The following is a 13,247-nucleotide window of genomic DNA, read 5'->3' as shown; positions in this document are numbered from 1 at the left end:
TATAAGTATTTTATTAACCTACAGTTTTTATATTGATTGTCCAACAGGACACATCTGTTCAAAAACAAAAGGACATGCCGAGTGCAGCTGTGTTACATCACGACAGAGTAAGCTGTAGTAATCAGGGAGATTCTGAAGCATTTATCAAGAGGAGACATCTGTCATACTGCAGCAATGCTGTTTGTTATTTTCTCCAGACTTCAATCATCTGAGAAAGTTTGTACAGGAGTTCACAAAGTGTTCCCTCATGTTACACACACAAACACAGCCTTGGGCCATCTGCCCGTAATCCTCTTTTGCATCAGGAGTCATCAAAGAGCCTCAACTGGTTGTCACCCATACACAGAGAGAGAGAGAGAGAGAGAGAGAGAGAGAGAGAGAGAGAGAGAGAGAGAGAGGGCGAGGTCTGTAAGCTAGAGAAGAATCCTGGGCATTATTTTTCTCTGCAGGTGAAGCAGAAGAGCTGAAATTTGACAGAATATACTGAAAAATATTTTTAATCTAAATATTTTTTACCTGGATTTTTGGGCTTTGGGCTTCCTTCAGCAGGTCTCTGCTGAGGATGCACTTGAAAAAAGGAAACCTGTGGATTCTATATCGTTGAATCTCATTGTGTTTTCACAGCTGCTCAAAGCATTTCCACTTGTCTTTATGGCACCTGTGCCGGAACAGATTCTTCTCTTCGGCATGTTCACATATAGTTTAAGATCCCCATTGAAAGAAATACAAACATTTCCAAGGAAAACTTCCCCATTTGTACATTTTGCCCTCTGGATCACAGCAGCATCACCACGGTCAACTGGACAAAATGCATGGATGCAAAAGTTCCCACAAACTAACATAGCTGAACTAAATCCCAGCAGCTGCTTCTGTACACGTTTTAGAGCAAATGCATTTTTTTTTATCTGCTACACCTGATTCTGCTTTCAATTCCTCTAGGCAGTATAACAGGACATGTAGGCTGCATTCATGAGCATGCACTGACTGTTATGCAAAACCGATTAATCAGCTGACGCAGATTTTGGCCGCTGAGCTATGGTGATGTGTTAAAACTAGAATTCACAAATGTTCCTGCATAACAATGCAGACATCGCAGAATTAGTCGGCAAATGGATCCGCACCCTTTGCCCACGTTGCTTTTAGTTTGTCTGTAATTCAGCAGGAGAGCCGGCACCCTTCCTGTGTGTTACAGATATATGCATTCAAATAAAGCTTTAGCTGCACAATTGTGTCTGTGGAATTATGTCCCAGCACCAGCGACGCTAATCCCTTCATCTCCACCCACTCTGTGCTGCATCAGGACAGATGTCATCACAGCACCGTGACAGTGCTGCTGTACAACCACAGCAAGAGAAAATATTTAGTATAAATAGCATATACATAAAGAAGTGAAAATTATCAGCCTAGAAGCCTATTATGATGCACATATTGGATCGCAAATCTGGAAGAGTTTTGTTAAACCACAGCATTTGGTGGAATTATGAATTTGCACAGGATTTACAATCTTCATCAATGAACTGTGAGAATGTGGCTTTTTAAAGGGCAGCTGTATGCAGCTGTCAGATGCTTGTGTTCAAACATGTGCTTGTGTACACTCGTGTTCAAACCTGGGACATCCATCCTTAATGAAGATGGGGAGAAGCATCATTAGAGGAAACAGATTGGACTCAGACAGCCCTCGTGCCCCTAGTCAGTTAATTACTGAGTAGAATAAAAAATAGCACACTGTCATGCACAGTCCATCTGTTAACAGCTTGTAGAGTGATGAAAGGTGAGTTTTGGGAAACAAACAAAAAATGGTTCTACCGCTCACAGTTGGAAATAGCCATGTCCAGATGGTGGCGCTCTAGATCATATGATCAACGTGGGATGTCATTTTTTTCACGTACGTTTTTGCACTAGAGTTAGTTAATCGATCATTTTACATTTTACTACTACAAGAATATAATGCTGACATACCTGATTTTAATTGAGAATAAACTACCAATTTCCTGTCTGTGATGAGGAAATTCTTCTTCATCAGGAAATAGCCGCATGCTAAACAAACCTCTTCTATATTACCTCCACCTATCGGTAACAGAGAGAATGACACCTAGCCCGGTAAGCATAGAATCTAGTCTGGGTAAAAAAAAAAAAAAAAAAACCCCCAAAAAACAGAAAGGTGAAACCTTCAGAATTGGATTTATGCTGCTGTTATTTGCAACATTAGCTTTGGATTTATGGAACCAAGAGAATGGTCGGGAAAATGTTAATTCTTGGATTAAAATCAGAACATGGTAACATGAACGGCAGCGTGGACCGACCGCCTCTCCATCACCGCAGGGTGGCGCTGCTGGGTCGGTTGATGCAAAAACCAGAATCCTCTCATCCGAACAGCCAGTATTGGACCGCAATGACTGCAGTAGTAGATGCGTACTGTTAAATATTGCTGAATTTGTCGGAGAAAACTTAATGATTTATCTGCCAGTGGAGCGAAACGGTTTGCGTGGAGGTCGACGACTCGCCAGCTTCCACCAAGCGGGACCCGGATATTAGAAAGCAGGTTAGCCGGCTGGCTAACGTTGACGTTAGCATTAGCATCATTGCCTTTATGGAACAATGTTTGCACATAAACTTTTACACCGTGTTAAAAAATAATAATAACGCAACTTTTACCGTAAGCGCAGCTTATTTAGGTTGTTCGGCGTTAGCTCTTTAGCTTGACATCTACGAACTTCTTCAGCTGCTAGCTTGCTAAAGGACTTACAGCCCATCCCTCTGCTATGTTTAAGCTCACTCGGAGGGTGAATAAAACGAGAATAAGGCTGTTTTGTGCTTATTTTTTGTAATTACTCTTCCCCCAGGTCAGCTACCAGGCCGCATGGCTGAACCGGAGCTTCTCCTAGACTCAAATATCCGACTTTGGGTGGTGTTGCCCATCGTCTTCATCACCTTTCTCGTCGGAGTGATTCGTCATTATGTCTCTATTCTTCTCCAGAGTGACAAGAAGTTAACTTTAGAACAAGTGTCTGACAGGTGTGTAAAATCAAAAGCTCTGTTCTAGAATATGTTAAAAATAAATCTGCAGCGTCAGCTCATGTTTAGTCTCTATTTTAGTCAGGTTCTGATTCGGAGCAGAATCCTCAGAGAAAATGGAAAATACATCCCTAAACAGGTACGTGGATCATTTTTTCCCTCCTCGGTGAATTTGAACATTTTCTCTTCCTGATCAGTCAGACTGATAATTTTGGCGAATACGTTTTTTGTTTTAGTCTTTTCTAATGCGGAAGTTTTACTTCAACAATCAAGAAGATGGCTTTTTTAAGAAGACTAAAAGAAAGGTTGTTCCACCTTCTCCAATGACAGGTACAATTTAGTATTTAGCATTATACACTCCGAGGTTTATGTCCAAAACTTTAGCCGATGAACACGTTGGACAAAGATTGTTAGATTGTCGCTGTTAAGCTAAATTCGGGCAGCCTCAATCAAAACAGATTTCAGTCATTATTCCAGGAATAAATACGCGTCGTCTTGTCCGCAATCGCACTTTTTGTTCCACAGATCCCAGCATGTTGACGGACATGATGAAGGGAAACGTCACCAACGTGCTCCCAATGATCCTCATCGGAGGCTGGATCAACTGGACCTTTTCCGGATTCGTAACAAGTAACGTTCCCACTCTCTCGAGAGGATTCCCAAACCCTGAGAAATGTTACATTTTCCTCTGTTGTGCCTCGTAGCCAAGGTCCCGTTCCCTCTGACTTTGCGCTTCAAGCCCATGCTGCAGCAAGGAATAGAGCTTCTGTCTCTGGATGCCTCATGGTAATACAGTATGAGATCTTCTGGCACATATGATCATTTTAAGATCGTGATTCCGATTATTTAATGTTGTGTGACTGTATCCATCCAGGGTGAGCTCTGCGTCGTGGTATTTCCTGAACGTCTTTGGACTACGAAGCATGTACTCTTTAATTCTGGGACAAGATAATGGTAACTTTAGTCAGTTATAGCATCGTGTCCTGTGTGAAAAGTGCCAGGTGTCTGCCATAAAATCCTTTCGAACGACCTCAGGTGCAGATCAGTCCAGGATCATGCAGGAGCAAATGAGCGGCGCCGCCATGGCGATGCCTGCGGACACCAATAAAGCCTTCAAGGTATATTCGGCAGTTTTAGCGGTTATCAGCGTTGGTCTGTCCTTCACTCTTGTCTCTTGTGATTTCAGGCTGAGTGGGAGGCGCTGGAGCTGACCGATCATCAGTGGGCGCTGGAGAACGTAGAGGAGGATCTCATGAGCAGAGAGCTGGATTTTGACGGCATGTTCAGCAAGGAGCTGCCGACTGGCATCTTCTGACATTGCGCCTCCAGTTGAATTGTGGTCATTGCAGGGATTTGTTTTTTTGGGTCAGAACCACAGAAGTCGGACACTTCCCTTTATGTTATGCAAAGTTTACAGTACAGTTACATTCAGTCTTGGTTCATGATTGTGATCCTTGACTCTTCACACAGTTTCACTGGTTTTAACTCCATGTTAGACAGCCTTGCTTCTCCATGGAGATATTTTGGAGTGTTTGTCTTTTTAATGCATTACTAGCTTGCAGTTTTAGGCCACCAGATTCTTAGATGATTGGAATATCCTTAGTGCTTCTTTTGGTCCTTCTATTACACGCAGCTACGTTAAGCTGCGTTGCTTTGTTTTTTTTTAGTTGTATCATTTTTGAGTGTTAGGAAATTGCAGTTTTAAATGTCTGATATTTATTTCCGTGGATCATAGGTAAAGTTTTGTCACCTGCCTACAGTTCGGCCCAAAAATGATTTTTTTTCTGGGCCTAGAATGTGACCGTGTGTTTGAAATAGTTTGTTTTTGATGTATGTAGACTTTATTTTGTAAAAATGACCCGCCTGTTTGTACAACATAAAGCCTGTTTTGATTAAAATCGTTGTCTCAACTTCAGTTAATGAATTTCTGTAGATTTACAGTCATTTTGACTAGCTATTTTGTTAAGTATAAAGAGCGACGTAAGAGTTTGTGGACTTTATTGAGGACATTTTCAGGCAGGCAGCAGAAAACCGGAGATCCACGATGCTCGTTCACGCGTGCTCCTTCCATCCGCTCGCTCCCGATACCGGCACACTCGCTGCATGATGGCCGAGGGAGGCGGACCCGAGTCGGCTGGCGCGGCAGACTCCGACTCGGAGCCGGTTGCTGGTCAAATGCCAACACCTTCAACCGAAAGCCAAAAACAGACAATCGGGTCTCTTTTGAAAACGGCTCTAAGAAAGGGGGACGAATGGTAAGAAGAAACGGCTAACATTAGAGCGGTCTTTCAGTTAGCATCTAGCTAGCCAGCTAACGTTAGCTCCCGAGAAGCAGGAAATGCAAACACACCGGAGCTAGCATGCTAACGACGACAGCAAGTCTAAAACCGAATGCGGCGGTGCCACCAGTTTGGTCAGCGATTTAAAAGAAGTTGGGGAGCTAGCCGTTAACCAGCCCGGCTTTTGAAAACGTGTTTATAGTTCTCCCCGCCCTAAAGGCTATTTGTGTTGGCATTGCCGTTCTTTTGAACATTTAGCCCAGTGACTGGAATTGCAGCATGTTTGTGCCAAGTTGGGTGATGTACTGTTTATTCGAATGATGGACTAGGCCTTGAATTCGAATGATAGGCTTTCCATCAAGTCATCACGGGGTGTTGCTAGTTGAGTAGTGATTCCCGGAATCGAACCTTGGGCCACAAGATAGTATTATGCTCCGTCATGAAACGCTTGTTCCGGCTTGCTAGCCATACACACACACCCGTACGTTTATTTCTTTTACATTTCTCCTTTAAAAAACGAATAGCTGTCTTTGTTCAGCATTATTGCAAGTCATAAAAACATCCATGGCCACCGAGGCTTATGATGTAATGTCTTATAAAGCTAAAATTGATAAGGGAGTTAGCTGTCATCACCCGTGTGTAGCCTGTATCTTAAGATAAAATAACAGTCCAGTTTGGCTTCATCCATGTGGTTTGATGACCCAGTGTCTTCTCATGTGTACATGCGCTAACAAGCCTATTAACTAAAGGAGATTTTTGCCTGGAATGAGATTAAGTCGCATTCAAACGCTGCTTCCACCGGAATGTCCCCGGACACTTTGGTGTTGCGTAATATTTGGACCAGCCAGGGTGTCCACGGTTATGTCAGGTAATCACAAGTGACACAAAGTGTGATATGATTGAGATCAACTGTCAGCGTGGCATTTGTTGCAGGTATCTGATCGACAGCCGGTGGTTCAAACAATGGAAGAAGTATGTGGGCTTCGACAGCTGGGACATGTATAACGTCGGCGAGCGGAATCTTTATCCAGGACCAATTGATAACTCCGGGCTGTTCTCAGGTAAAGCTCAACTTTAAAATAAAAGTTGCCTGAGCCACACCCTTTGTGATTGATAAATTGATCTATAAAAACTTGTTTTTTGGGGTTTTCTTCCCTGTGAAGATCAAGATACTCAGGCCCTGAAAGAGCACCTTATTGACGAGCTGGACTATGTCCTTGTGCCGACTGAGGCGTGGAATAAACTCATCAGCTGGTACAGCTGCCTGGATGGCCAGAGACCCATTGTCAGGAAGGTGAGGCCAGCGATCATTTTTGACCAGTTTGTTCCCTGTATAAAACCACGCCCCTGAACGTTCCCTCGTCTGTCCAGGTCATCGAACACGGCATGTTTGTCAAGCACTGCAAGGTGGAAGTTTACCTGCTGGAGCTCAACCTGTGCGAGAATAACAACATGGACATCGCGGTCACGCGTTATTTCAGTAAAGCCGATACCATCGGTGAGGAACCGATCCCCGGGTGAACGCTCGGACGACGCTGAATGTTGCCCGGTGTTTTATGATGGGATCTTCTGCTTCTCTGCAGATACAATAGAGAAGGAGATGAGGACGCTGTTTAAGATCCCAGCAGAGAAGGAGACACGCCTCTGGAACAAATATATGAGCAACACCTACGAGCAGCTGAATAAGCCAGACAGCACTGTGCAGGATGCTGGTCTCTTCCATGGGCAGGTAAAGTGGAGTTCATTCTTCATTCATTCTTCATTCATTCTTCATTCTTGTCACGTGTTTCTTAATTCCAACATGTGACATTTACCTGGGAGTCCACTCCTAGTCCACATGGGAGCAGGTGGAGATGGTTGGTGGGTGTGCAGCAGCTAAACCTTGTCGGGTTTCCCCCTCAGGTTCTTGTGATTGAGCAGAAGAATGAGGACGGCACTTGGCCAAGGCAGGCCTCCCATTCCAAGTAAGTAAAAAAAGCTCTTTCTAAAAAGCTAAATCTAATGCACGAGAGGCAGAAAGCAGAGGTCATTTCCACACGTAACTCTCATACAACGCTCTGATTTTGCTCACCAGGTCCAGCGCCGCCTCGTCCAGGAACTTCACTACCTCCCCAAAACTGTCCTCCAACTCCGCCAGTATTTCCTCGACGGTAACCAACGGAGACAACTGCTGCAGCCCCGGATACACTCTGAACAACAGCTCGTCTTCTGGAAGCAGGCAAGACGCGGCTAATACCGGTTCCTGTGTTTATAAGCTGCTGTTCTTAGATGGGATTTTAGGTGTGTTCCAGGAGGGAAGCATAGTTCCAGACAAGAAATATTGTGTCGTCTCTGCTTTGGTGCGTAAGATGACCCCAGAATCTCCCTGATGTTCATAGCGGCAGGATCATTCAAAGTTCCTACTGCAGATTTTCTGCTGAACTGTGCATGGAAGAGACGATTGGAGGATTTAAACAAAACAAAATAGAATGTGCTGGGTCATGTAAGTCCTTCTTATAACAGTGTGCTTTCAGCAGGCTTGGGGAGTACAGTTCCTACAGCTCCTCCTACAGCTACAGAGAGTCCCAGTCGCACCCCGGCCTGTGCGGCCTCAGCAATTTGGGCAACACGTGCTTCATGAATTCTGCCCTCCAGGTACAACTCAGTGGTTGCAGCCATCCGCTGTGATGATTTTCATTTATTTTACCAGAAGCCGCTTTTTGTTCCCTCGATTTCAGTGCCTGAGCAACGCCTCGCCGCTCACCGAGTACTTCCTCAACGACCAGTACGAGGCGGAGATCAACAGAGAGAACCCCCTGGGAATGAGGGGCGAGATCGCCGAGGCCTACGCAGACCTGGTGAAGCAGATGTGGCTCAGCCGCAGCAGCTACGTGGCCCCGCGCTCCTTCAAAGTGAGTCGTCCCAAGTGGTTCTGAGGTTGAGGGACGACAAAATTCAAACAAACACGCGTCGGCATTCGTCAAGCGATGACTTAAAAACATGTCGTGAAATCTGTTTTGGGAAAACGCACTGGGGAAAAAGTCCTGGACTTGCTGCACCTGTAGCGCCTCCTCGGAGATGAAGGAAACTGAAACCCTCGGTTTTGTTTTCAGACACAAGTTGGGCGTTTCGCTCCGCAGTTCTCGGGCTACCAGCAGCAGGACTCCCAGGAGCTGTTGGCCTTCCTGCTGGATGGGCTCCACGAAGATCTGAACCGCGTGAAAAAGAAGCCTTATCTTGCCCTGAGAGACGCGGAGGGACGTCCCGATGAGGTACCACCTGCTCACAAACAGGCAAAACTTAACAGCTCAGTTAGTTCATGCTATTAAAGTGCACTTCTGTTTTGTCTTTCTTTCCCCTCCAATCAGATTGTTGCTAAGGAGGCCTGGACAAACCATCGCTTGCGTAACGACTCCATAATAGTTGATATTTTCCACGGTCTTTTCAAGTCCACCTTGGTGTGTCCAGAGTGCTCCAAGGTGTCGGTAACCTTTGATCCGTTCTGCTACCTCACGCTGCCTCTCCCGATGAAAAAGGATCGAACGTTGGAGGTTTTCCTGGTACGCTCAGACCCTCAGTCCAGACCCACACAGGTGAGCTTTCACTAAACGGGGAACGGGTGTAGATTTTGTATTACTCTTTGATTTGACAGAGTTCCCCTTTGATCTCACAGTACCGAGTGGTGGTCCCTAAACTGGGTACTGTCACAGATCTGTGCTGCGCCTTGACCAAACTCTGCGGTGTCGCTCCAGAAAATGTGAGGATTTCCTACTTTAAGAGCACCAGAACGGCCTTCCAACCCGATCTTTGACTGATATAATCTGCTATCTTCTCCCTTCTAGATGATGGTGGCGGATGTTTATAATCACAGGTTCCATAAAATCTACAGACGAGATGACGGCCTCAACCAAATAATGGAAAAAGACGACATCTTTGTGTAGGTTTTCACACTACGCTTTGGCCGCACGTGCGCTTCCGTTGCCGTCCGGTCAGAATATAAGTGGATAACTGCTTTGTTTGCTCGTGCCTGCAGGTACGAGGTGCAGGAGGAGGACGGCGAGAGGATGAACCTGCCCGTGTATTTCAGGGAGCGTCACTCCAAACACATCGGGAGCTCCACGAGCACCGTGCTGTTTGGCCAGCCTTTACTGATCACGGTGCCCAAACACAACCTCATCGCAGACGTCCTCTATGACAAGATCTTGGAGAGGATAGGGTGAGATGTTTCATGTGATCAGAGGTTGCACACAAGCTGTTCGGGTCCTGGATTCGCCGGTGTGTAATTCTGTTCCTCTTCCCCCTCCGCTGCAGGCGTTACGTGAAACACACTCAGAGCCCCAACAGCGACAGCAGGGCGTCGGCCTCGGCGAGCTTCGCCAGCAGCAGCCAGGCCGCCGAATGTTCCACGTCATTGGGCGCCAGCGGCAGCTCCCTCTCGGACGGGGCGTCCTGCTGCGCCGGCTCCAGCAACGGCAGCAACCACACGGGGGCCTGCAGCGAGACCAACGGCCTGTACGATGGTGAGCGCAGGTCGCCGTCTCTCAGCAGATGTGCGCCATAGGAAACGCAGACAGATGCTATCTTGTCTGTTCAGGTGAAGAGGAGGCGATGGATCACCAGGTGAGTCCGGAGCCAGAGAACGGCCACTCCGAAGAGGAGGAGGCCTCTGACTTGGAGAATGGATCGAAAGCAGACGCCGTCAAGCCGTGTTCGCCTCCAGCCAAACTGTTCACGTTCAGCGTCGTCAACTCTTACGGGACGGCTAACATCAGCTCGCTGCCCTGTGATGGAAACGTCCTCCAGCTTAACCGTGAGAACTCGCCGTGCAAATCTTGTACATCTGCTTTTGCCCTTTACTGACACGAACCCCCGGGTGCTGTCCCTCCGCAGCCCACTCTACCGTGGCCATCGACTGGGACACGGAGTCAAAGAAGCTGCATTACGACGAGCAGGAAGCTGAGGTCAGTGAGGTCATCGACAGTCGCCAAGCAGTGGAGTGACTCTCAGGTCTGCTAATATTTGCGCTAACGTGTCGTCCAGGCCTACGAGAAACATGAGAGCATGCTGCAGCCGCAGAAGAAGAAAGCCACAGTGGCCCTGAAGGAGTGCATCGAGCTCTTTACGACCATGGAGACACTCGGAGAACACGACCCCTGGTGAGCTTCTCTCCGTTTCAGCATCAATCAGCGTCACGCTCCTTCAATTTCAGGTTTAAAATCCTTTGATTGTTTTCCTCCAGGTACTGTCCAACATGTAAGAAACACCAACAAGCCACCAAAAAGTTTGATCTGTGGTCGCTGCCACGCATTCTGGTGGTTCACCTGAAGAGATTCTCCTACAATCGGTGTTGGAGGGACAAACTGGACACAGTGGTGGACTTCCCCATCAGGTATGACAGACAGACAGACAGACACACCTGAGCAGGGATGCATTTTAACAGAACACCACTATCGCCTGGGCAGCCTGCAACCACTCAGAAGAAATTCTCAAGCAGGAAGTAACTACAACTGGAAATGCTGTGTTTTATTCTTTTGTTGCGTAACTGGCAGATTTCAAAAGCAGCCTTTTAACAGTCGACCTTTTCACGTTTCCTCTCTGATTTTTAAAAAGGAGAAGTAGCTTCTTTTTCTTTAAACCCGCGTGACATTTTGTCAGGAAACCAACAGTGTTATCTGGCTTTTTTTTTATCCTCCAGATACCAGGAGTTAGGTTGTTTTAAGGTTTTATTTTGTTTGTTTTTCTTAAAAGCCGTTTTCCTTTTCAGGGATTTGAACATGTCTGAGTTTGTGTGCGACCCCAAGGCCAGCCCCTACATATACGACCTCATTGCTGTCTCAAACCACTACGGAGGAATGGGAGGGGGTCACTGTAAGTTATCACTGTGATTTCCCTGATTTGAAACCCCTTATCTCGGTTTAATCTCTACATATTAGCAAACGCCCACAGACACGTCTGCTGTGACTGTTAAATCTGTTGAAATACCCTTTTTTTTATTTTTTGTCCAGTCTACTTTTAATCTGTTCTTGGATTATGAAGCAGCCCCGTCTTAATTCTGCTCCTCCTCCATCTGAACAGACACAGCTTACGGCAAGAACAAAGCTGATGGAAAGTGGTATTACTTTGACGACAGCAGCGTGTCCTCTGCCTCCGAGGATCAGATTGTGGTGAGGAGTCTTCGCTCTCTGAGACGTTCCAGCGTGCAGATGCATTAACCCTCACGCCTCGGCCTTCTTTGCTCTTGGTGTCGGGTGTCTGCATCGGGTTTCTGTCGTGTAACTGTATCCTCTTCTCCTCTGGCAGACTAAAGCGGCCTACGTGCTGTTCTACCAGCGCAGAGACGAGGAATCGCCTTCCAAACCTCAGCCGTCAGCCTCCCTCGGTGGAGCCCCGGATGCAGCCGATGACCACATGGACACAAACTGATAAGCCCCTCACGCGCAGGAGGACACGCACTGATACACCCGACAGCCACACACACGAAGCTGAGGGACTGTACTGACATTAAGTCCACGTTGCCGCCAGACTCTCTGATTTCAGATTCGTAGGTTGACATGTAGAGCAGCCGCCTTGAAGAATGAGCCGACAGACTTTTTCCCGCAGCGGCTTCTTTCCCGTTTCCCCTTTTACTCACATCATTAAACATTAAACAGACGTCTCTGTTGTCCTTAGCAACAGTCAGTAATTTAAAAAAAAAGCCAAATGTTTCAACCAAAGTGTTTCATTTAGGATCAAATGTACCAACTGTTGAGCACATTTTAGGTCTGGGTTTGATCTCTTATCTCCATAAATGAATGCCGTGACGTAGATTCTACCTGTTTTAGACCAGTGGGGGGGGGCAGGCTGCTGCGCTCCACCTGTGACAGTGGTGCCCCGGTCTCACCCCTGTGTCACAACCATCAACACAGTGGGACATATTTTGGCTGTGAATTTGCCTCCTAGTACAAGTTATGGCAGAACCAGTTTTCTTTGTTTGTTTTCATTGCTCTTGTCAGTCAACATGGTTTTGAATTCTGTCACATCGCATGGCTCGTGCTGATTCTCCAGCCCATAGACGGATGAGGAGACGCTGCAAACCAGTTTTTTTTCCTCCTCTGTTTCGGTGAGGACTCTGCAAAAGCTGCCTTTTGATCCCTGCAACCTGACTAGAAAGGAGGCACTTTGAATTTTCGCTCCTACACCACCTGCTTCTATTTAAAAGGGGACAGCGTATTTGGCCTTAACGTCAAGAGTTACTGTCCGTCATAACCTTCCAGATCATTTTAACGTGTCTTTAAAAAAGAAAAGGAAGCATATTTTAGAACCCCCGAGCTTTCCTGCTCCAGCTTGTCATTAACATTAGTCTTGTACATTCATGCAGCTCTGTAATGGAAATGGTGGATATTTTTAAAGCACACTGAGTAAACAAAATAAACTAGTATAAAAGTGGTGCTCTATTCCTCACATCCGAACTGGCTTCTTGAATCAACGAACAGCTACATATTAATGAGAGCCTTCTTCCTGAAAAGAGACATTTGGATGCAGCACGATTGCTGTTAAACACTTTAACGGTGAGGAAAACGACAGATTTTAACTGATGCAGATGTCAGGGAAAGCTGTTAGAACAGGTGTCCAGAAGTGACCGAGTGACTATAAAGTGTACTTCAGCTCAGTCTCGCGGTCAGCGAGGACCCCCTTCGCCCGTTTTGTGGCTTAGAACGCAGGCATTAATGTACGTCTCCAAACTGCCAAAAGCAAACCCCGTTTCCTTCCCCCTTACCAAGTCAGCAGTTCGGACTCGGTATCCGGAAAGATGTAAATACTCCACAGGTGAAAATAGGTGTAAAATTCTTGTGCTGGTATTTATCTTATTGCTGATATCTGCAGTATTTGTTTTTAACTGAACTACTTTGAAAGTACAATAAAAAGTGGACGCCTCAACAGGGTGGTTTGTTTGGAGTGTTTCCACACAACAGAGACGAGTGGCTGTTAAACCGA

At 46.3% G+C, this 13,247-nt stretch overlaps 2 protein-coding genes across 3 annotated transcripts; both read left to right on the top strand.

Annotated features, from left to right (window-relative positions):
* The first annotated feature begins 2,308 nt into the window (after positions 1 to 2,308).
* emc3 (ER membrane protein complex subunit 3) lies at positions 2,309 to 4,930 on the top strand. The gene is made up of 9 exons (XM_057028990.1): positions 2,309 to 2,542; positions 2,844 to 3,015; positions 3,097 to 3,154; positions 3,252 to 3,345; positions 3,541 to 3,645; positions 3,720 to 3,801; positions 3,890 to 3,969; positions 4,051 to 4,133; positions 4,202 to 4,930. Exons 2-9 carry the CDS (start codon positions 2,861 to 2,863, stop codon positions 4,328 to 4,330), a joined length of 786 nt encoding a protein of 261 aa, XP_056884970.1. The 5' UTR covers positions 2,309 to 2,542; positions 2,844 to 2,860; the 3' UTR covers positions 4,331 to 4,930.
* Positions 4,931 to 5,078: 148 nt separating this feature from the next.
* usp4 (ubiquitin specific peptidase 4 (proto-oncogene)) lies at positions 5,079 to 13,190 on the top strand. Of its 2 annotated transcripts, none has more exons than XM_057028987.1 (22): positions 5,079 to 5,270; positions 6,228 to 6,355; positions 6,458 to 6,588; positions 6,666 to 6,792; positions 6,878 to 7,023; positions 7,197 to 7,258; positions 7,369 to 7,512; positions 7,811 to 7,928; positions 8,012 to 8,185; positions 8,387 to 8,545; positions 8,642 to 8,866; positions 8,947 to 9,030; positions 9,116 to 9,210; positions 9,307 to 9,489; positions 9,585 to 9,793; positions 9,868 to 10,083; positions 10,164 to 10,234; positions 10,314 to 10,429; positions 10,513 to 10,662; positions 11,038 to 11,141; positions 11,349 to 11,437; positions 11,574 to 13,190. In XM_057028987.1, exons 1-22 carry the CDS (start codon positions 5,119 to 5,121, stop codon positions 11,694 to 11,696), a joined length of 3,006 nt encoding a protein of 1,001 aa, XP_056884967.1. In that variant the 5' UTR covers positions 5,079 to 5,118; the 3' UTR covers positions 11,697 to 13,190. The 2 variants fall into 2 exon arrangements, with proteins under 2 accessions (XP_056884967.1, XP_056884966.1); XM_057028986.1 differs by having other exon boundaries at positions 7,808 to 7,928.
* Positions 13,191 to 13,247: the final 57 nt, after the last annotated feature.

This window comes from Takifugu flavidus, chromosome 4 (assembly GCF_003711565.1).
Source record: "Takifugu flavidus isolate HTHZ2018 chromosome 4, ASM371156v2, whole genome shotgun sequence".
Taxonomy (NCBI): domain Eukaryota; kingdom Metazoa; phylum Chordata; class Actinopteri; order Tetraodontiformes; family Tetraodontidae; genus Takifugu; species Takifugu flavidus.
Note: the sequence above shows the minus strand (reverse complement) of the source record. Positions and strands in the feature narration are given on the sequence as shown.

Coding starts and splice junctions, on each gene's coding strand:
- emc3 (XM_057028990.1), top strand. CDS start 2,861: ATGGCTGAACCGGAGCTTCTCCTAGACTCAAATATCCGACTTTGGGTG. Junction 3,016..3,096: donor TTAGAACAAGTGTCTGACAG/GTGTGTAAAATC, acceptor TCTCTATTTTAG/TCAGGTTCTGATTCGGAGCA. Junction 4,134..4,201: donor ACACCAATAAAGCCTTCAAG/GTATATTCGGCA, acceptor TTGTGATTTCAG/GCTGAGTGGGAGGCGCTGGA.
- usp4 (XM_057028986.1), top strand. CDS start 5,119: ATGATGGCCGAGGGAGGCGGACCCGAGTCGGCTGGCGCGGCAGACTCC. Junction 6,356..6,457: donor TAACTCCGGGCTGTTCTCAG/GTAAAGCTCAAC, acceptor TTCCCTGTGAAG/ATCAAGATACTCAGGCCCTG. Junction 6,589..6,665: donor AGAGACCCATTGTCAGGAAG/GTGAGGCCAGCG, acceptor TCGTCTGTCCAG/GTCATCGAACACGGCATGTT.